Below are 22,496 nucleotides of genomic sequence, written 5' to 3'. Positions count from 1 at the left end.
CACAGCACAATCTGGCTCCTGAAGTCCTTGAGTTTTACTGTCTTAGCCTCCCTTAAGAGTGTATGTTTACCTCAAAGAAGCATGCAGGCCCACTATGTGGGGCCACCATGCTGTCAAGTCGAAGAGGTTTGTCCACTACTATATTCCTGCTTAGTCCCACTTAAACCTGCAGTTCAGGATATCGTCTGCTACCTCCTTCATCTACAAAAATCAGGCCCATACCTCCATACACCTTCATGTAGCTGCTATTGCAGCTTACATCCCAACCAGAGAACACGCTTCTTTATTCAGAAACCCAGTCATCAAGGCTTTCGTGAAAGTACTCACATGGGTTATTCCACTCAGGGTACCCAAGCCCCGAACGTTAAAGTTGTCTTTACCAGACTAATGGTCCCTCCTTTGGATCCTGTTTGTGCCCATTACAATTTCTTTCCAGGAAGGTTGCTTTCCTTGTCGCTATCACATCTTTAAGGCGTGTTAGCGAATTGCAGACCCTCACCCTGGAAGAGCCTTTCTTTAAGGTTTGTAACAATAGATTTGCCTTTAGAACTAACCTTAAATTAATTCCTAAGATGAGATACTCATTCCATCTCATCAAACCACTGAACTCCTAGTCTTCTTCCCACAACCAGACTCTGAGAGAGAGGGCCCGTCACAGCCTTGATGTCAAGTGTGCAATCATGTGTTGCATTGATAGGATCAAGCCCTTTCCCAAAGCTCACCAACTTTTTGTTGCTTTCGCCAAGCCACACAAAGGACACGCTCTTTTAAAGGAGGACTTAGCTAGATGGATTGTCTAATTTATCCAAACCTGCTACATTAAGGTTACAAGGATTTTGCCTGCTGCACACAGGCCTCATTTCACTTGCAAAAAAAAGCTACTGTAGATTTCCTTGGAGACATAACCATAGCTGGCATTTGTAAGGCAGCTACAAGGTCCACCTCACACACATTCACCAAACACTACTGTATGGATGCCTCAGCACGCCAACAAGCAAGAGTTAGTTAAACTGTCCTAAAAACTCTGTTTCAGTCTTCTGCAACATCCTCCAGCTAGCCACTGCTTAGGGGAGCACTGCTGTACAATCTATACAGAGCATGTGTATCTGCAGCCGGAGCATATTAACTTGACAGCATCTGTTCGCAGCATGTAGTGCTGTAGATTTACACGCACCCACCTTCCTGGAAGCTTTTTTTGTTGCAGATGTAATTTCTTTTACTTAAACTCTCTGTATTTAACTATTTGCATGGTCACCACGCTTTCCTGTCTGTGCTTCATATTTATGCTCACCCGTTGTGCAGAAAACGATCTAACAATGTAGCTGGTGCCCATGCACATTACCAACTAAGGGAGGAGTCACTATACCTCGTGACTCAAAAGTCTTCTTTGAAGTAAAACAAGTTGCAAACATCCGAGCTAAACACTAGGGGCCATAATTATGAACACATCTTCCCAAAGACACAGAATGGATAAAACCCTTTGATACATCTGGCCCTAGATGTCAGGATTAATCAGTGTGTGGATCTACAGCACTTCAAGCTACGGACAGATGCTTACAAGGTGAAAAACATACAGGGAGTGCAGAATTATTAGGCAAGTTGTATTTTTGAGGATTAATTTTATTATTGAACAACAACCATGTTCTCAATGAACCCAAAAAACTCATTAATATCAAAGCTGAATATTTTTGGAAGTAGTTTTTAGTTTGTTTTTAGTTTTAGCTATGTTAGGGGGATATCTGTGTGTGCAGGTGACTATTACTGTGCATAATTATTAGGCAACTCAACAAAAAAAAATATATACCCATTTCAATTATTTATTATTACCAGTGAAACCAATATAACATCTCAACATTCACAAATATACATTTCTGACATTCAAAAACAAAAAACAAAAAAAATCAGTGACCAATATAGCCACCTTTCTTTGCAAGGACACTCAAAAGCCTGCCATCCATGGATTCTGTCAGTGTTTTGATCTGTTCACCATCAACATTGCGTGCAGCAGCAACCACAGCCTCCCAGACACTGTTCAGAGAGGTGTACTGTTTTCCCTCCTTGTAAATCTCACATTTGATGATGGACCACAGGTTCTCAATGGGGTTCAGATCAGGTGAACAAGGAGGCCATGTCATTAGATTTCCTTCTTTTATACCCTTTCTTGCCAGCCACGCTGTGGAGTACTTGGACGCGTGTGATGGAGCATTGTCCTGCATGAAAACCATGTTTTTCTTGAAGGATGCAGACTTCTTCCTGTACCACTGCTTGAAGAAGGTGTCTTCCAGGAACTGGCAGTAGGACTGGGAGTTGAGCTTGACTCCATCCTCAACCCGAAAAGGCCCCACAAGCTCATCTTTGATGATACCAGCCCAAACCAGTACTCCACCTCCACCTTGCTGGCGTCTGAGTCGGACTGGAGCTCTCTCCCCTTTACCAATCCAGCCATGGGCCCATCCATCTGGCCCATCAAGACTCACTCTCATTTCATCAGTCCATAAAACCTTAGAAAAATCAGTCTTGAGATATTTCTTGGCCCAGTCTTGACGTTTCAGCTTGTGTGTCTTGTTCAGTGGTGGTCGTCTTTCAGCCTTTCTTACCTTGGCCATGTCTCTGAGTATTGCACACCTTGTGCTTTTGGGCACTCCAGTGATGTTGCAGCTCTGAAATATGGCCAAACTGGTGGCAAGTGGCATCGTGGCAGCTGCACGCTTGACTTTTCTCAGTTCATGGGCAGTTATTTTGCGCCTTGGTGTTTCCACACGCTTCTTGCGACCCTGTTGACTATTTTGAATGAAACGCTTGATTGTTCGATGATCACGCTTCAGAAGCTTTGCAATTTTAAGAGTGCTGCATCCCTCTGCAAGATATCTCACTATTTTTGACTTTTCTGAGCCTGTCAAGTCCTTCTTTTGACCCATTTTGCCAAAGGAAAGGAAGTTGCCTAATAATTATGCACACCAGATATAGGGTGTTGATGTCATTAGACCACACCCCTTCTCATTACAGAGATGCACATCACCTAATATGCTTAATTGGTAGTAGGCTTTCGAGCCTATACAGCTTGGAGTAAGACAACATGCATAAAGAGGATGATGTGGTCAAAATACTCATTTGCCTAATAATTCTGCACTCCCTGTATTCCTTTGTCAATTATAATTTTTCTAAACAGCAGACACGAACACTGCTCAAACAAGAACCAAGAAACTGAACAAGTTGGTAATTTGATTTGTTACTTGTATATGCATTTCAAATGTACCTATTTGAATCTGTTGACAATTATTTATTTCACCTTCTAGTGTTTATGAAGATGAGGATTAATAGCCTAGCGGAAAGACTGTCTGTATTGTGTTCAGCCCACGTCTCATATTCTGTTACAGGGAGTTGTAGTGGAGAAAATCATTGGCCCTCTCTTCGTATTCTCTTTTTCAGTGTTACATGTTTGATTTGTGCCCCTGCTCGCACAGTTTTTATTATTCTTGCATGTGCTTGATTTTTTTTAGAATACACTTGAATACATAACAATGGCAGCACTGTCCAAAATATTTGCAGTAACAGCAACATATCCGTATCAAGTAGTGCGGGCTCGTCTTCAGGATCAGCACAATACATACTCCGGCGTCATTGATGTTATTCGCAGGACATGGAGGTAAGGACAGTATTTTGTTTCACTTCTGAAACTTACAGATCTCGTACACATAGAAGTGATAACAATGTTCTCATAACTGTACAAGGTTGCATTGAAGCAGCAAATGTTATTATGTTTTGAAAGAATGAACATATTATGTTTTGTCTGTTGAAGATTTTTGTTGATTTCAACAGAAGAGGACATGCCCATTAGGCAGTGCACAAAAACGTATTCAGTTGTGCTCTTCTTTCACTAATTTAGCACTGATGTTAACACTCAAGTGTAACCATGCCCAGTGCATCCCTCTTTGCTTCCTTCAATTAGCAACACCTTTCTCTGTTGCTTCTAGGTAGTATTATATAGTACACTCTACTGGTGTACGACGTCCCTCTTGAACCCATTAAAGAAAGTTGCAGTTGAGTGTCCAAAAACGAAGAGGGAGTAGCATGCAAAAAAGTGTACCTTGCATACAAGGCCAGCATGTCTTCAGACTACCCAGCTTCCTTTGTCTGTAAAAGCCCAGATTCCTTCCAAGGCCACCCACTGGGACATCTTTCAACAATCTGCCTGAGAAAACCGGGAGACCAACAGCAGTTTATTAGCCATAGTGTGTTGACCTAATGCAAAAAAGCAAATGAACAAGCCTAATCTGCATAGGTGCTGTACAGACACACTTAAAAAGTATGTTGGTTGCTGCCCATTTGCCCCAAGATTAGCTACATTGTTTGAAACAGCAGTAGAAATTTGACGACATCTAATTAATCCTGCCCCCCTGATATACCTCTATAAAAAATTGTTGTCCAGAGATTTTCATTTTTTTCTGGATGTAATTTTGTAAAATGACAGATGTGTTGCAATGATGATGTAGAAATTCAAGAACCATGAGACCTATATACTTCATTTTGGTGTCAAAACATATGGTTTGGGGGTCAAGTAGTCTTATAGACACAGAAAATAACTCTTCAGGGCAACCCTTCAGCCATATTCCAAAATGGCATCTATAATAGAGGAAGAAGAGACATATATAGAAATGAATCAAATAATGTTTTTTATCCTTTTATGTTTACACAAAACAATGTTTATGATCTGAATATGAAACAGAATAACATTTATCACCCCTGTTTTAGACACATTTGAGAAGAGCATATTGACAGGGACATCTTTTTGTAGCACAGGTTTAGCAAATGCATGCAAGCTCAGTGGGGAGAGGATTTAGAAATTTTGTAGGTTTTAGCACCTCATCAATATCTTCCCAACCAAATTCACACAGATCTTTCTTTACATATGCATGTTCCAGAACATGTACACATCTTCTTATCAAGTACAACACCCTTTTAATGTGTCCACCCCAGGGGTGTGGTATTTAACCTGTTAGGTGCGGGCGTCGGCCACTGGCCGACGCCCACACACCCTCCCTGGTGCGGGTCACGACCAGTGGCCGACACCAGGAAGGGTATCAATAAATCCTCGGGTGCATCGCACCCGAGGATTTTTTATTTTTTTTAAACCCCCCCCGGGAGACACGGAAGCTTCCGTGTCTTCCCCCGCCCCCCACCCGCCCCTTTGTGACGTCAGCGCGCCTCGCGGCGCGCTGACGTTGCAAAGGTGTTTTCCCCATCAAAGCAGGAAGCAGCCTTGCGGCCGCTTCCTGCTTTGATGGGGAAAACGGCCTTTCTCACGTTCGGGAAGGCCTCGTAAGAAAGGGGAGTGTCTCCCCTTTCTTACGAGGCCTTCCTGAAAGTGTTTCCTGGCCCCCGATCGCAGCACAGCTGTGCTGCGATCGGGGGCCAGGAAACACTTTCAGGAAGGCCTCGTAAGAAAGGGGAGACACTCCCCTTTCTTACGAGGCCTTCCTGAAAGTGTTTCCTGGCCCCCCGGTCGCAGCTGTGCTGCGATCGGGGGCCAGAAACAGTTTGAGAAGGCCTCGTAAGAAAGGGGGAGAGTCTCCCCTTTCTTACGAGGCCTTCTCAAAGTGTTTCCTGGCCCCCGATCGCAGCACAGCTGCGATCGGGGGCCAGGAAACACCACTAGACGCCAGGGCTTTCACGTTGGGGGGGCGGCCCCCTCGGAAAACGGGCCGCCCCCCCCCCCCGGGGGCATAATTAATAAAAAAAAAAAAAAAAGGGTAGGTGCCCCCTGGGGGGGGGGGGGGCGCGATCGCGCCCCGCCCCCCCCAGGGGATTGTTTTTTTTTGTTTTTTTAAATAATTAAAAAAAAAATGACAGGGGGTCGCCCGTGGGCAGGGTGACCCCCTGTGGGGGCAATTTTTTTTTTAGATGTTGTAGGGTTTCCCTGGGGGCCATTTTGGCCCCCAAGGAAACCATACAACAAATAAAAAAAATAGATCTATATATAGATCTATATTTATATATCTATGTAGATAGATATATCTATGTACATGGATATATCTATAGATATATCTATGTACATAGATATATATATATATATATATAGAGGTAGATCTATATATACCAAAGAGATTTATAAAGTGTGCTACTCACCTGTGAGGGTCTCAAGGCGCTTGGGGGGGGCGGGGGGAGGGAAAGGGGCTGGGAGGTTCACTGTTCGAAAAGCCTGGTTTTGAGGCCCTTCCTGAAAAGAAGTAGGTTTTGGGTCTTGCGAAGGTGGGTTGTGAGGGCGTTCCAGGTTTTGGGTGCAAGGTAGGAGAAGGATCTACCCCCGGTGGTGGTGTGTTTGATGCGGGGGACAGAGGCGAGAGAGAGGTCAGCTGAGTGGACGTTTCGTGTGGGGGTGTGGAAGGTGACTCTCGTTGAGGTAGGCAGGGCCTGTGTTGTGGAGTGATTTGTGTGCGAGGATGAGGATCTTGAAGGTGATCCTTTTGTCAATGGGGAGCCAGTGGAGGGATTTGAGGTGTGGAGAGATGTGTTCGTGTCGGCGGAGGTTGAGGATGAGTCGTGCTGCTGAGTTCTAGATGCGTGTAGTTTGCGCTTGAGTTTTAGAGTGGTGCCGGCGTAGAGGGCGTTTCCGTAATCAAGCCTGCTGCTGATGTGTGCGTGAGTGACAGTTTTTCTGGTCTCTGTGGGGATCCATTTGAATGTTTTTCAGTATACGGAGTGTGTTGAAGCATGAGGAGGTGAGAGCGTTGATTTGTTGGGTCATCGAGAGGGAGGAGTCTAGGATGATGCTGAGGTTGCGTGCGTGGTTGGCGGGGGTGGGTGCAGGGCCTAGCGTGGTGGGCCACCATGAGGGGTCCCAGGTGTTTTTGTGTGGGCCAAAGAGGATTATTTCGGTTTTGCTTGAGTTGAGTTTCAGGTGATTGGCTGTCATATATATATCACTTTTGTCAATATGTGTGTGGTTTCCCTGGGGGGAAAAGGGTCCGACTTGTCTAGTGGCAGTTTTAGTGCCATAAAGAAGCGCAGAAGGTTCATATGCCTACTGCAAAGAGCAAATCTGTATTTTATGTAAATAGCTGAGTACATTAGCAAAGTCTATGGAGAGATGAAGGGCACTTTTGCTGGGTGGTAATGAGGGAATCCGAGGAGGAGGGAGTGGGAGCACCAATAATGATTGTTGGACTGGGCGCAGGAGGTGCTAAAGACTGTGACGAATGGTATGTGACAAGGTGTTTTTTGAGTGTCTTGAAAGTACGTGCTGATTGAGGGAAGAAGCGCAGGTAAGGTGGCCTCTACTGTTGCACGTATCTCACACACCATCGATTTTGTGACTGTCTACGTAGGCTAGTGTTTTAGAGCAACAGTTTAGCCAATAGCAGAGATGGCATCTTGATGGATGACTGCTGCCTACACTCGGGTTATAGAGGACCGCTCTGACATAGGATCAGAGACTGAGACATCAGATACTGAGACAGCATCTGAGGGATAGGACAATGGCGCAGACTCTGGGAGTGATTTTTCAGTCAGAGGAGTCCCATTCGATAACTCCTCTTCCAGTACATTATGAGGGAGGTGATGAGGACAGTCCTGCTGTCCCTTCGCAAGCTGTTTGTGCAACTGGGTAATAGTGGGTTAGGTCAACCCAGAGAGCAGGTGAATGCGGCGGCAAGCAGAGAGAGAGTGCTCTCTTGGGAGCTCCCCAATTTAGTTCAGCCCCAAATTCCACCACCCAAATCATATTGTGGAGACATCAAAATTATCCATGGCAAAACAAACTGGTTTTGTAAGGCAGGCACCTGTGTTTTTGGTCCTGGATTCGGCGGCCATATAGAGAAACACACTAAACCCAAACATTTCTGGAAACTAGACATTCGGGGGAGTCCACAGAGGTGTGACTTGTGTGGCTTCCCCAAAGTTTTCTTACCCAGAATACCCTGCAAAGCTGAAATGTTGAAAAAAAACTAAATTTTTCTCGCATTTCTGTCACACAAACTACAGGAATATGCTGGGATCCACAATATTCCTACCACCCAGTGACTCCTCACCTGTCCTGATAAAAACACTACCCCACTTGAGTGCCTACACCTAGTGTCTGTGTCAGGAATGGATCACCCCAGGGTCAACAGCTGCCTCACGTAAGGACCAACATTGACCGTTGTGTGATCTATTCCTGTCGCAGGCACCAGGCCTAACCACACAAGTGAGGTATCATTTTTATCGGGAGGCTTGGGGGAACGCTGGGTGGAAGGAAATTTGTGGCTCCTCTCAGATTCCAGAACTTTCTGTCACCGAAATGTGAGGAAAACTTGTTTTTTTAGCCACTTTTTGAGGTTTGCAAAGGATTCTGGGTAACAGAACCTGGTCCGAGCCCCGCAAGTCACCCCTCCTTGGATTCCCCTAGGTCTCTAGTTTTCAGAAATGCACAGGTTTGGTAGGTTTCCCTAGGTGCCGGCTGAGCTAGAGGCCAAAATCTACAGGTAGGCACTTTGCAAAAAACAGCTCTGTTTTCTGTGATGTGTCCACGTTGTGTTTTGGGGCATTTCCTGTCGCGGGCGCTAGGCCTACCCACACAAGTGAGGTATCATTTTTATCGGGAGACTTGGGGGGACGCTGGGTGGAAGGAAATTTGAGGCTCCTCTCCGATTCCAGAACTTTCTGTCACCGAAATGTGAGGAAAACTTGTTTTTTTAGCCACTTTTTGAGGTTTGCAAAGGATTCTGGGTAACAGAACCTGGTCAGAGCCCCGCGAGTCACCCCATCTTGGATTCCCCTAGGTCTCTAGTTTTCAAAAATGTACAGGTTTGGTAGGTTTCCCTAGGTGCCGGCTGAGCTAGAGGCCAAAATCTACAGGTAGGCACTTTGCAAAAAACAGCTCTGTTTTCTGTGATGTGTCCACGTTGTGTTTTGGGGCATTTCCTGTCGCGGGCGCTAGGCCTACCCACACAAGTGAAGTATCATTTTTATCGGGAGACTTGGGGGGACGCTGGGTGGAAGGAAATTTGAGGCTCCTCTCAGATTCCAGAACTTTCTGTCACCGAAATGTGAGGAAAACTTGTTTTTTTAGCCACTTTTTGAGGTTTGCAAAGGATTCTGGGTAACAGAACCTGGTCAGAGCCCCGCGAGTCACCCCATCTTAGATTCCCCTAGGTCTCTAGTTTTCAAAAATGTACAGGTTTGGTAGGTTTCCCTATGTGCCGGCTGAGCTAGAGGCCATAATCCACAGGTAGGCACTTTGCAAAAAAACAGCTCTGTATTTTGTGAAAAAATGGGATGTGTCCACGTTGTGTTTTGGGGCATTTCCTGTCGCGGGCGCTAGGCCTACCCACACAAGTGAGGTATCATTTTTTTCGGGAGACTTGGGGGAACATAGAATAGCAAAACAAGTGTTATTGCCCCTTATCTTTCTCTACATTTTTTCCTTCCAAATATAAGAGAGTGTGTAAAAAAGACGTCTATTTGAGAAATGCCCTGCAATTCACATGCTAGTATGGGCACCTCGGAATTCAAAGATGTGCAAATAACCACTGCTCCTCAAAACCTTATCTTGATCCCATTTTGGAAATGCAAAGGTTTTCTTGATACCTCTTTTTCACTCCTCATATTTCAGCAAATGAATTGCTGTATACCCAGTATAGAATGAAAACCAACTGCAGGGTGCACCTCATTTATTGGCTCTGGGTACCTAGGGTTCTTGATGAACCTATAAGCCCTTTATATCCCCGCAACCAGAAGAGTCCAGCAGACAAAACGGTATATTGCTTTCAGAAATCTGACATCGCAGGAAAAAGTTACAGAGTAAAACATAAAGAAAAATGGCTGTTGTTTTCAGCTCAATTTCAATATTTGTTTATTTCAGCTGTTATTTTCTGTAGGAAAACCTTGTAGGATCTACACAAATGACCCCTTGCTGAATTCAGAATTTTGTCTAGTTTTCAGAAATGTTTAGCTTTCCGGGATCCAGCATTGGTTTCACACCCATTCCTGTCACTAACTGGAAGGAGGTTGAAAGCACCAAAAATAGTAAAAATGGGGTATGTCCCAGTAAAATGCCAAATTTGTGTTGGAAAATGTGGTTTTCTGATTCAAGTCTGCCCGTTCCTGAAAGGTGGGGAGATAGTGATTTCAGCACCAGAAACCCTTTGTTGATGGCATTTTCAGGGAAAAAACCACAAGCCTTCTTCGGCGGCCCTTTTTTCCCATTTTTTTGGAAAAAACTAAATTTTCACTGTATTTTGGCTATTTTCTTGGTCTCCTCCAGGGTAAACCACAAACTCTGGGTACCATTAGAATCCCTAGGATGTTGGAAAAAAAGGACGCAAATTTGGCGTGGTTAGCTTATGTGGACAAAAAGTTATGAAGCCCTAAGCGCGAACTACCCCAAATAGCCAAAAAAGGGCTCAGCACTGGGGGGGAAAAGGCCCAGCAGCTAAGGGGTTAATTAAAAAAAATCAACTTGTCCATGGGACAAGCTGCTTTTTAAATCTTCTTGTCCTATTTGTCTCTTTGGTGCCATGTAGGGCTGCAACAAATTATGACAGCGATCTCATTATATACAAGCGCTGGTATTACCCTCTCTGATTATACCAGGGCTAATGCTAAAATAGGGCTTGAAGACTAGCAATTTCCTTAGTTTGCCACCTTTCTGCAGATCTACATAGTGGTGCTGAAGGTAGCAATAAGCAAAAGTTCTAGGTTGGAATGCCCCTTTGAGTCTGTGAAAACCTACTAAATGCATGGTTGAAGGTTTTTTTTTTACAGCTCTTCTCTAATCTTGTCCCATACTGGGAAAGGTTGAATATATAAACTTCTTCCAGGGTTAGGAAACAAGTGGTTAAAGAGAAAGCAAACTTGTAAACGCTCAGCAGATTTTCGCAAATCTACACATGCACATTTACTTGTGTAAAAATACAGTTCACAAATATTTTCTAGGAGTATGATTTCCTGGTCTACTTCTGTAAATTCTTGTGAACTCATGAAATATGAAAATCTGCACTAATGCACCGGCAAGTGCACTTTTGTGACTTTCCTTAATAATTTGGCCCCTAATTAGGTCTGGCATTAACAAAGTCCTTTTGTTGTTAATAAAATCCTATCTCTCTCACTGTGAGTGATAGCAATCTGCTCTTTCACAAGGACCATATTGGCACACAAAGTAGTTTTGTCCATTGCCAGGAAAAACTGTGGCAATGTGTGTTTTTTCTTTGTGCCACTGTTTGTTTCAATGGTGAGGGCCCATCAGCTCCCACTACAATAAAGTTTTACAAAAGCCATGTGAAAACAAGACAAACATTGACAAAGCCGTAAGGAGGGCCACTGGAATTATGCGGCCGGAGAGAAATTATGCACCTGGGTTGAGTAAATTATGCCTCAAGAAAAAGCAAATTATGCAGTATAATGCATCACAATTTGTAATAGTATTACTTCATTATTTAGGCGTTTTTAAGCTTGGTAAGTGGTTGCACTTTATCAGTCCCAGTGTAACACCCAAGTATGGCAATAAGCAATAGAAATGTGACCAATTCTTCTTTGCAAAGGGCCTCCCACTGAATGGCGACATGCATCTTTGCATTTTTAGTAACTTCTGAACCATTTGAGCTGGAAACAATTTTTTTTGTTAAAATCTGCAAATTAAATATGTGAAAATCGCTACAGTGGCACAGTCACTTAATTCCAGTGGCCCTGGCCACAAGACTGACCACATATGTCCGAGCTATTGGCTTCGGAATTGCTTGTTTATTTTCGTGTTTCTCATAATCTTGTTAAAACTGGTTAAACTGATTTTCCATTATGAATATATTTTGGAATTACTGCCATGCATTAACACGTTTTACGAAAAGATGCTGCAAAGAAATGGTACCTAAAATTTCACAGTAATTTTGTAAAACATGTTTTTCCCTAATTGCATTATTTTGTGAACATTTTCTTTTGAAAGCAAATAATCATCAATGTTGCTTTCAAGCTTCTGCAAATATTTGCATCTAATCAGAGACCATTCTGAGAGTATTATACGTAGCCTCATACTGTTAAAATTTTCAAGTGTGTGTGTGTGTGTGTGTGTGTGTGTGTGTGTGTGTGTGTACACATGTTTTTGCTGGAACCAGTCTCAGTAGTGCAGTCCGAGCTTACAACATTTATTTACGGCACTCACCGTAATAATAAAGACTTTGCATAAATGAACCATAAATGGAAGTTTGAACAACATTGACACATGGGCAAAAATTATACCTCAACAGCAGACATTTCCCTTCCTTGCTCCAAAATGTAATCTGACAGCCAACAGGCTTGTGCTGCAGGGGCTTGAGCCTACTTGTCCCAAGGACAAAATAAACATGAAGCATTGTTGTCCTTGACACCAAACAGTATGTCTCGGGCGTCGGGCTGTGGGAATTCCACACCCCTGGTCCACGCACAGAATAGGATGTCAATAGAAGGTCACTTAGCGGGACGGATCCTATGAACTCACTGTAACAAAGATCATCAAATGTGTGACAGTCACAACTCTTCTTCCACACATGCACAAGGTATTTTTCTACATCTTTAAAGTCACATTCTTCTTCTGTCTCAGCAAATCCTTTTAGAAACTTTACGGGGTCAGCGGTTAAAGCTCCAAGCTTTGTTTCAATTTTGCTCATAGTGTCATCACCTGTAAGAAAATGTGCCTTGATAAGAACACTGGGCATCTCCGAGTCAAGTTTCTTGTACAGAATATAAAGCAGGATTAAGTGTCTTTTGTCGTCTATTCCATAACTTATTCACAACTCTAACAATCCTTGATTTATGAACATTGCAACAGATCTAAGTACCACAATAATAACATCTGTGTCATTTGACAGTACAATGACTTGATTGTAACCATTTCGAACAGTCTACTCAACATGTGGCAAAACACGAACGTCAACTTCCTTCAGTTTGCTGTTAAGTTCTTGAACAATATGGCTCGTACCTTTTGAATATCTCTCTGCAGGCACCAGCTTCTCATTGACAATCATTCCACTTGCAATAATTGGAAATTCAGTGTTCACTGAAACATCTGCAATGTTTTGGCAAGTTCATCTTGTTCGATGTTAATGACCAGAATTTATCAAGTTGCACTGGTATATGTGTCAAATTCTTTATGCAGGCAAGGTCAATTGTTCCACTTGTAGACATTTATATGACTCTCACATTCTTTGACAGATAGTCAAGATAACTGTCAAAGACAATGTGCAGTTTTTGCAAGGTGCACACTGACTTTGATAACTTTATAACAGTCTTAACGACCTCTCCGAAGTTTTGCATTGATGAAATCTTGACCATTTGCAATTGTGGCATATAGCCCACAACAACAGCAGTTTTCAGTGAGGACACCTTTTCAAATTGTAATTCTTCTGGTGAAAGTTTTTTGTTGAGCTCTTGTACAAGTTTGTGCTTCACTGGTTTGGTTGCAGCATCTCCATCAAATAATGTGTTTGTTGGAAGAAGATCATGCAACAGAATGTCCTTGATAAATTCAGTCATTTCTTTTGCTACATCCATCTATGTGTTTGCGAAAGTTGTTTTTTTGTCACCTGTTTTGTAGTGGCTCGTTGAACGAAACTCCGACTATGGCAGAGTGTGAAAATTTAGCTTTAGTGATTATGTCAAACAACTTTTTCTCTTTCAATACGAATCTCTCCTACTTCAGTTTTGTGTATAGGTTCGATCCATGTTCCAGGACATCTAGTAGACGTGTCCTTATACCATTATCCACATATTGTTTGGTCTCAAAGTTGTGTAGTCGCACAGGCTCAGTAATTTCAAAGGGGTTTCCTTGCTGCTGCATGAAAGGACGAAGGCTGTCAACCTGTTTATTAAAATGTTCCCTTCTCTTTCCCACAAGTGTGTGGTGAGAATAGTTTCACGATGGTCCATTAATTATTAATTTGTCATCTCTCTGAAAACATTGCAAATAGAAAGGTCTTCATTGTAAACTATCTTCCATTCAGCAACATATTCACTTTTACAGGTCTGACCAGCAGTTCCCTTGGAACTTTTCTGTGATCTCTGGATCGTCTGTTCCAATTTTTTATCTGGAGCCACAGATCTGTCTTTCACTACAAAATGTCTTTGGATTAATTTTCTGTAGAGGTATGGATTTTCCACCTCTAGCTTCTTCACTCTTTCCTAATACCAGGAGACATATCTCAGGTTAGTTTATGCAATCAAGTTTGCGAAACACAGTCACCAGTGACTCTACTGCCTTCACGTGCAGCTTCTAGTTACCTTCCCGATCAACTTGTACCAAGTTTTTCACTAGAGCTATCATATGTAAATCCTTTCCCCAGTACTTGCAAAATTCAGTTTTTTTGTTTTTTTTCTCCACATTCTTTGACAAACTCTATGAACTTGGGTTTCTGATTTTGAACTGAGTGTATTGAACATTGCCTGGCTTTGCATTGTCTTTTGAATGAAGTGCACCCTGTACCTTGTTCACTTCTGTGATAAGATATGAAAAACATAATTTGTCATTCTTGTTCCAGAGAGCATTACAAAGCAATGTTTCTGTAGCCTCAGATATTAAGAGCATACCTTGTAACGAACAAACATAATGAGTTCCGCTCAATACTGACTGGACAGGTTTGCTTCCAAAGTTCTCAGCCTCAATAAGTGCATTGTCTATGCTACATCCACTGAGATAACTTCATGCACTCTGCATCGCAACTTTCTGTCATGTGTAAAACGCCCATCATGGATAAAGATCATCATATTCTACTGGATTGCTCATAAAAATCTCGGCTACAATAAGGAAAACACCTTCATTGCAAAGAAATTGCAGATAGGCTGGTCTTCAAGCAGAGCATGCACATTTTGGCAACTTTTTAGAGTTGTGTATACTGTTGCGTAGTTTGTGACTGGAGATGGTATTACTGGTAAGAACCCAACCTTCTTCAGTGGGGCAGTATTTTGGGAGATCAAATTTACAGCCCACGGAGGAACTGGCCTTTCTTCATCCTTCAGTCCGCACCGAATAGGCAATATGATAAATTCAGTTAAATCGTCTCTTTGTGGATTGCAGCATCAGGTAGAAGAAGATCCATGTCTTCAGCCACTTTGAAACTCTCTGGTAGATTGGGACGTGTTGATGGCTTGCAGTGATTTTGCACACAGTGGCAAGGCAGTTGGGTGATAAGTTTGCAGCTTCGTTTGTTTCTGTCTACAGCTGACACAGCTTGTTTTCCAGCAGCTACTCCATTGGTACAGTCTTGAAAAAGCACCAAGGCAGTGTCGTGGATGCTGGATGTTCCAGACAAAGGAGAGCTGTCTTCAAAATCAAATCTATCAAGAGCAGCAATTGTAAATCCTTTCCTGGTAAAGTGATTTGGAAGTGGTGGGCTGTCGGATTCACAAGATTTTACAGCATGAGCTGCTAACAAGTTCCCGCTCCGTACTATGTCATTATAACTTGTTGATACGTCAGTGCTATTCATTGAAGTTATTAGCTATCTACTTTTGCACTTGCTATAGATTGTGTCAGCAGTTATCATGTGTAGCAGAGTTTTCTTTTTGCCGTGATGTAATTAATAAAATATTATTTGAAAAAGACAGTACATTTGCACAGCATAAACCTGTCGGTTCATGGGATTGTCTTTCACTTCTTCGCTTATATCTTCAAAGCCATCGTCAATGTTGTTGGCTTCTGCTCCGAACTCGAGAACTTTAGTTTGCAATAGTTTTGCTTTGCTGATATTAAACAATGATGTAAAAAAGGTTGAGACCACATCAGGCATTCTTGTTGACTCCATGATTTGCAGAGCTCTGGGACATCACAAAATTTGTCATTAAGTCCAAAATCTAAATCTTTCAGGACGTTTCTTAAAATGGTTTCTGCTGATTTTACTGCATCCTGTGATCTTATTTTGGCAGCAAGAACTTCAGGAGTCAAATCAGCTGATATCACAATAAGTGGCTCATTCTTTATGTTAGACTGACAAAAATGAATTCTGTCATTCTCACCAGACAAATCTTAATTTCATTATTATGGATCGATACAGTTTCATCAATGTTGACCATTATTTCTCTGATCTCACTAAGTGTGAACCTGTAGCCAGCACTCAAGTGACTTTAAAACTTAATTGCTTTTTCAAAGAGTGCAAACTTAACTGAAGGTTGGCGGTTACGTTGCTGCTGGGAGCTCATTGTACATTTATATTTTCGAATGTATGCACGCCTGCAGTTTGGATGGGCATACAAATATGCTGCAAATACATTCACCTCGCTGATTAGATCAGCTACACTGATAAAAACTTCATCTTGGAAGAAACTAGCTGCAGATAAAAACGTGTTTTTCCTTTTAGACTTGAATACTCTGTACTTTGTTCTTTCATCAATCCCTTTGGCCCTTGTTCTGGCTAAACCACATATAACATATTGAAGATCCTCTGATTTCAGATCAGTTGTAGGTGGAAAGGGGGTAGCCATCGATCTTCTAAGTGGATGGGCATTGTGTTTGGTTGTCGTCGCTTTTGCAGAAGACTCGGATTCTTGTGATTCACTGGTTTCTGCTATTTTTTAACAATTTTTTTTTTCCAGGCTTTTTTCCGTTGTATACAGCTTGTAGCACTTGTTTCAATCCTCTGGGAACTTCGTCTTGACGTATTTCAGCAGCATCTTGAGCTCTGTTCTGTCCAGCCGCAGTTGATGTTCGCTTTTCTTTCAGATTTGTTTGGCAAATGGCACATTCTTCTTTGTTGAAGGAGGCCTTAGATTTTTTAGTTAGCAGCATTCTGTCAGGAGGTAAAGATCCAATGCTACCACCTGCTTCACTCATGTTTACGAATTTGAATCAACGGAAAACCTAAAACAAAAAACAATATTAAAATAAATTACCAGTATTATGTCTAAAACACATCATTATAGAGCTGCCATCTTGGAAAATGGCAGCAGAGTTGCTCCGAGGAGTTATTTTCCATCTCTATGAGACTACTTGACACCAAAATGAAGTATATAGGTCTCATGGTTACTGAAATATTGCTTCATCACTGCAACACATCCACCGTTTTTAAAAATGTCATCCAGAAAAAATCGGCCTGCGTTAACAATGTCTACCCAAGCTAAATTACATCCATAATGATACAAAAACACAAATCAAAAATTCAAATCTCTGGCCACCAGTTTTTTTCATGGAGGTATATCAAGGGGCCAGGACTAAATAACTAACAAAGCTATTACTGTTCTATTTCCAAAAAAGGGCCTGGCCCCCTAAGCATGACCTCATACAGTCCCCTTTCAGACATAAAAACTGAATATAAGATTCTCAGTAAAAATACTAAAGGGCAGGTTACTTCCAAGCTTGCCGATGTTGATACATGTGGAAAACAATAGGTGCCTCCCTCGTTGTAACACATCCTTGAGTATCTGGAGATGTATAGTAGAGAAGGTCCCCCCAGTGTTAGTCATTCTCAGCCTGTCTGGCCTCCGATTAAGAGCAGGTCATTTATGTGCTCAGTTGACTGTATATAATTAACATACTGGAAACATTTGGGATTGGAAGACAGATGATTAAGTGGGTTAAATGTCTGTACGCAAAGCCTCCACCCTGGTTGAAACTGGATTTAACTTATCAGCTTTATACCAGGTAAGTAGAGGCACAAGACACAAGTGCCCACACTTACCCCTGCTTTTCGCAGAGCCCATTGAACCTTTAGCTTCTAAATTGCTCACTATCATGGACGAATGAGGTATTCACCAGTAAGAAACCATTCGATTTCCAATTTCCAGCTCGATAAAGAATCTGGCAGTAGAGGCGGTGGAATCCCTAGAGTTTAATCTGATATCAGGCTGGGAAACCTATACTGATTATCTGACAACTAAATATCCCATCAGGCGAATGAACAAGGGAGCACAACTTGGGCACCACAAGATCATAGTTCTATCAATGTCTATCTGCTTGAAAAGAGCTAAATAGACAGGATGCTTAAGCAATTACGGCGATCACAAAAGGACAGAGACCTGCTACAAGCTCTGTGCAAGGAGAGGGGACTACTGAAAAGGAAGATATGGGCCTTCAAAAGATCTAAGCAAGAAGCAGTGTGTGTACAACTTCTGCATGCCTCAAAGTCAAATGATTCAAAGTAATTCTGGAAATTGATTAACAACAAAGATACAGGACCGAGGGCAGCTTATAATGCTTTTCCACTTCAAAGGAAGTATTCATGATATAGATGGCCCAAAGTGGTTTCGGGGGAAAACTGGTCTAATAATGCTATAGACTGATTAGAGTACACGACCGAAGAGAATTAAAATAATCGAAAATTATCAAACAGACTGCGCTTCCAGTCGGAATGGAATCCCACAAGCACTTTTTTTTTTTACACTCACCTCGCGATGGGCTCGATTGTCCACCCCATCTTTAAGGGACGTTCTGCATCATCACTATCATTTAGTTGCGCTTTTGGATGAAGACCTCAAGTACTTTTCTACTCTGCTACTTCTGGACCTACAAGCATGGGCATTAGATATAAGTAGATTCTTATTGGGTTTACGAAGAACCAAGGTACTCTAACATTATGGCAGCAGGTCTTATCCTTAGCAGAGTAAAGGCCAGTGGCACTCCATGATATTTGTGCTTTGTGGATTTTAAGGCAGCCTTCGTGTCCCACGTGGCAAACTATGGGCAAAACTTCAACAGTGGGGAATCTCATCTAACAAAATAATGGCAAAATAAGAGAGTTATCAGAGCTCTTATATAATGATATTTCTGCCATCATTTGTCGTTGCACTACATGGCATCAAAGGGACAAGTAGATTCGTTTACAGGACAAGTATATTTGTGTAGCAGCCTGCCCCATGGGCATGTAGATATTTGATTAAGTTCCACACCCCTGCTGTATAGTTCCTCAGATGACTTATTTTCCATCTCTTCCGGCAGTGCTTTTATTTTGAAATAGAATAAAGCCTGTGCAGGGTCATGCTTGGGCATAGAAACCTTGTTTTCTTCCATTTTGTATTCCTGAAAGACTTGACATTGTTGTGTTATTAAGAGGGAAAGTGGAAGTACATCATTTCTGTTCTGAGTGAGTTGCATGCTGCTCATCTCTTCCATGCAGAGTTGCACATTCCTAAAAAACAGACCTTCTCCCTAATGCAGTTTTTCCTGTGAAGAGCAGGAGGTCCAGGCATTGCAAAATAATAGGGCAGTATTACTATCACCACTGCACTCTTCATTGTTAAAGCAGCTTGGTTCTTAAACAGATATTTCAAAATGAAAGGTATTCTTTTAATGAACACCATGCTACCATAGGAATGGATTGCGCGCTGGATTGTACCTAGCACTAAACCTCATGTCCCCTGCCTTCCCCACGACTCAGTTTCAAGCTCCTTATAATTCGTTCTTCATGGTGGGTAATTTCATTTTTACTTATTTGCCATCTGTTAATGCCAGTTAGTGTCACCAAACATCTTAAAACATTTACATAAGTACATCTAGCTAGTGGGACGAGATTGGACATGTTTTTAACATAATGTGTCAGCTAACGATAATGTAAAACAGGAGATTCAATTTCTTTAGTTGGGTCTCCAAATAAATTAGGATGCTACACCCATCATTCCTTTTCAGCCAACGATCCTAACTTTGTCATTGGTACAAAATCACTATCTCTAAACCAATTAGTTAAAAATCTCATCCAGAGACCTATTTAGTCAGCCCGACAAAGGTGTGCCATTAAGTGGTTAGCATATTTCAAGTTCATTCCTTTCTCTGAAGAGATGAAACCACATTTGCACAATTGCATAGTATGCCTAATTTCTATGTATGTTAGGCAGAACAAACTCTAGCATCATCACTTTAGCACCCGACCCTCCGTTAATGAGCATATGGTGGCTTATTTTAATTTAGGAGGGCCATGGTGAATTCTCTGCCTACTGCTGTAGCGTACTAGATCAGTTCTCCTTCGATGACTCAATCCCACCCCGCATAAAAGTCTTGGTTGTTGGTTTTAGTTTTCCACTTTCTTTTAACACAAACTTTAATGCATTTTCAAATTTTATAGCAAGAGTAGGTCACATTTTGAGACCTATGTATCAAGGGTTAACAATGACTTACAATATTAACACAAATTTTGAGTATACCAATGAAATGTCTTCCTTATAAAATGCAATATACATATATATCTATACACACATAAAACATTCACACCCCACCCGGCCTTAAACCTCAACTTGTCACCTGTTGTGCAAAATCATTCTGGGGGAGCCTTGTGTGCTAGGGGTTAGTGGGCACTGTATGGAGCATAGGGGGTTGCAACTGTGTTGTTTCAAAAGCATCGGTGTAGACTAGAGGGGAGGGAACAGGCATAGTCTGTTCAAAAGCACCAGGAGGGCCACCGCACATAAGGGACAGTTGAGGGAAAGCCCCTGCCGGCAACAAGGCCGCTCAGAGGCCGATCCTGGTAGCTCCAGCTAGATGCACACTCTAAGGTCCCTATCCTGTGCCCTAAACCCCTCCAGCAGTATGTCCCATTCCATTGATATGAGTTTTTTATGTAGGCCCCTGTATTCTTCTTGCCTTAAAGCCTCACTCTCAGCCTGTCCCCAATGCAGTACCTCCTCCGCCATTTATCCACCTTTGGTGCCAAGCGGGTTTACAGCGCCGTGTTATCAGTCTTTTTGCCACTAATAATGCTAGTCCTATAAAGCATGCTACCGCTTTAGAACACTTGGGCTGTGGGTACAGTCCCAGTATACAGTGGTCTGGCGTTGTCCAGTGGTCAAAGCCGGTCACGTCCGCTAGCAACGCTGAGATTTCCTTCCAGTATTCAGCTAAATGGGGACTGGACCATATAATATGCATTAGATCAGCACCTGGAGCATGAAATCTAGGACACGTCGAAGGCGCTGCCAGGAACATTTTGTTAATTTTATATGGAGTTAAATAAGCTCTGTATAAGATGGTGAACTGAATGAATTTAAATCTTGAATTCCGTAAGACTCTTTTGGGGTATTCTAATAGGCTGCCCCATTCTTTATCTGATAGCTCTCTGGCCAGCTCAGCCTCCGATTTAAATTTTAAAGAAGCGAGTGGAGCAATAAGTTGTTTTTGGAGTCCCCTATAGAGCCATCTCATTAGGTGCCTACTGTGTCCCATGGTATGTAGTACTTGGAGCAACTCATTTGTCTGGGGTTCCTTTCCATCCGATGCCCAATGTTTACAGACTTAGCGGATGATTCTGACATAAGTCAGGAATAGGATTTCAGGTAATTCATATTTGCCCAAAATCAGTGTGTCATTAGTGTTTCATTCTTCAATAGAGACCCAGCTTTCGTTACCCTGCCTGTTCCCATGTGCTCAGCCTCTGTGTCATCAGTGTGCCTGAAGGTGTGGCCACCCCGCAGAACAGGTCATTTGGTGCATGGGCACTCATGATGAAAGGTAACTCATATCGATCTTTCAGTAGAAAAGGGCAGTGCGCAGTAAGAGACCCCATGTGTAACATTGTAGTGCCTGAACAGACTTGCCTATGTATCAGAAACCTGCAAAACTGAGCAGTTGTATAGCCTATTTCAGACAGGTGGTGGCTGGCGAGCCAGTATGATAGCCACTGTATTTGTCTGGCTATGCAGTAGGCTTTGATATCTGAGGCCTTATTCCGCCCTTAGTGGTCGCCAAGTAAAGTTTTGTTAGGCTAACCTTACGGAGGTCGGTCCCCTGTGTGAGTTCAATCAGTTTGGTATTTAACAGTTTAAACACCCATGCCGGTATTGCAATCAGCAAATTAACAAAGTGGAGCAGCAACCGCAGCAACATAACCATTTTTGCCAGGCGACCAGCCACTGACAGGGGAAGCGTGAGCCAAAAACCCACCTGCGCTGATTGTGCATATGAGGTTACCTTCCAGTAAGTCCTGTGGTTCTCTGTACACTTTGATCACTAAATAGCAAAATGTGCCTGGTGTTATTGATATCTGCACTTCTCCAAACTGTAATGTCTGTTACTTGTATGTGCCTGCGAAGGAGTACGTACATGACTTATCAAAGTTAATTTGAAGTCCAGGCAATACTCCGAACTTAAGTAATTGTTGGCCCATTTGCCGCTGCCCCTCTTGTAGATCCTTCAGATACAATATCATGTCATCTCTATAAAAGGATATGGTATGTACTGTGTTCTCTCTTCAAACTCCCTTGTACCCAGTCTCCTGACGAATCCGCTGCTATATGGGTTCAATACCAGTATAAAAAGAAGCAGGGAAAGGGGGCAACCCTGCACCGCATTATCTGATAGGTTCTCAAGATGAAGGACCTAGTTTTAGCTCTAGCCATTGGTGCTGTATACAGCAGTTTCACCCACTGGATATAGGTAGGGGTATCCTGTATCGGGACAGCACAGCCAGCATATATTCCTATCCAGTTGTATCAAACGCTTGGCATCCAGGGACAGGCAACTGGCATATGGATAATGTCTGCCGGCTGCATCCATCACACAAAACAACTGCCAGGTATTCAGAGACATATTGCGTTGTGGGACAAATCCACATTGGTCTGTATGTACCAACTGCTCAAGT

At 42.5% G+C, this 22,496-nt stretch overlaps 1 protein-coding gene across 1 annotated transcript in view; it reads left to right on the top strand.

Annotated features, from left to right (window-relative positions):
* SLC25A32 (solute carrier family 25 member 32) overlaps positions 1–22,496 on the top strand; it is a 121,336-nt gene that overhangs the window by 83,088 nt on the left and 15,752 nt on the right. The window contains exon 6 of the mRNA XM_069220598.1: positions 3,501–3,646. Within this exon, the coding sequence (XP_069076699.1) occupies positions 3,501–3,646 (146 nt within the window). The remainder of the gene's footprint in view (positions 1–3,500; positions 3,647–22,496) is intronic.

This window comes from Pleurodeles waltl, chromosome 2_2 (assembly GCF_031143425.1).
Source record: "Pleurodeles waltl isolate 20211129_DDA chromosome 2_2, aPleWal1.hap1.20221129, whole genome shotgun sequence".
Classification (NCBI taxonomy): Eukaryota; Metazoa; Chordata; class Amphibia; order Caudata; family Salamandridae; genus Pleurodeles; species Pleurodeles waltl.
This window is presented reverse-complemented; position numbering and strand designations above follow the sequence as displayed.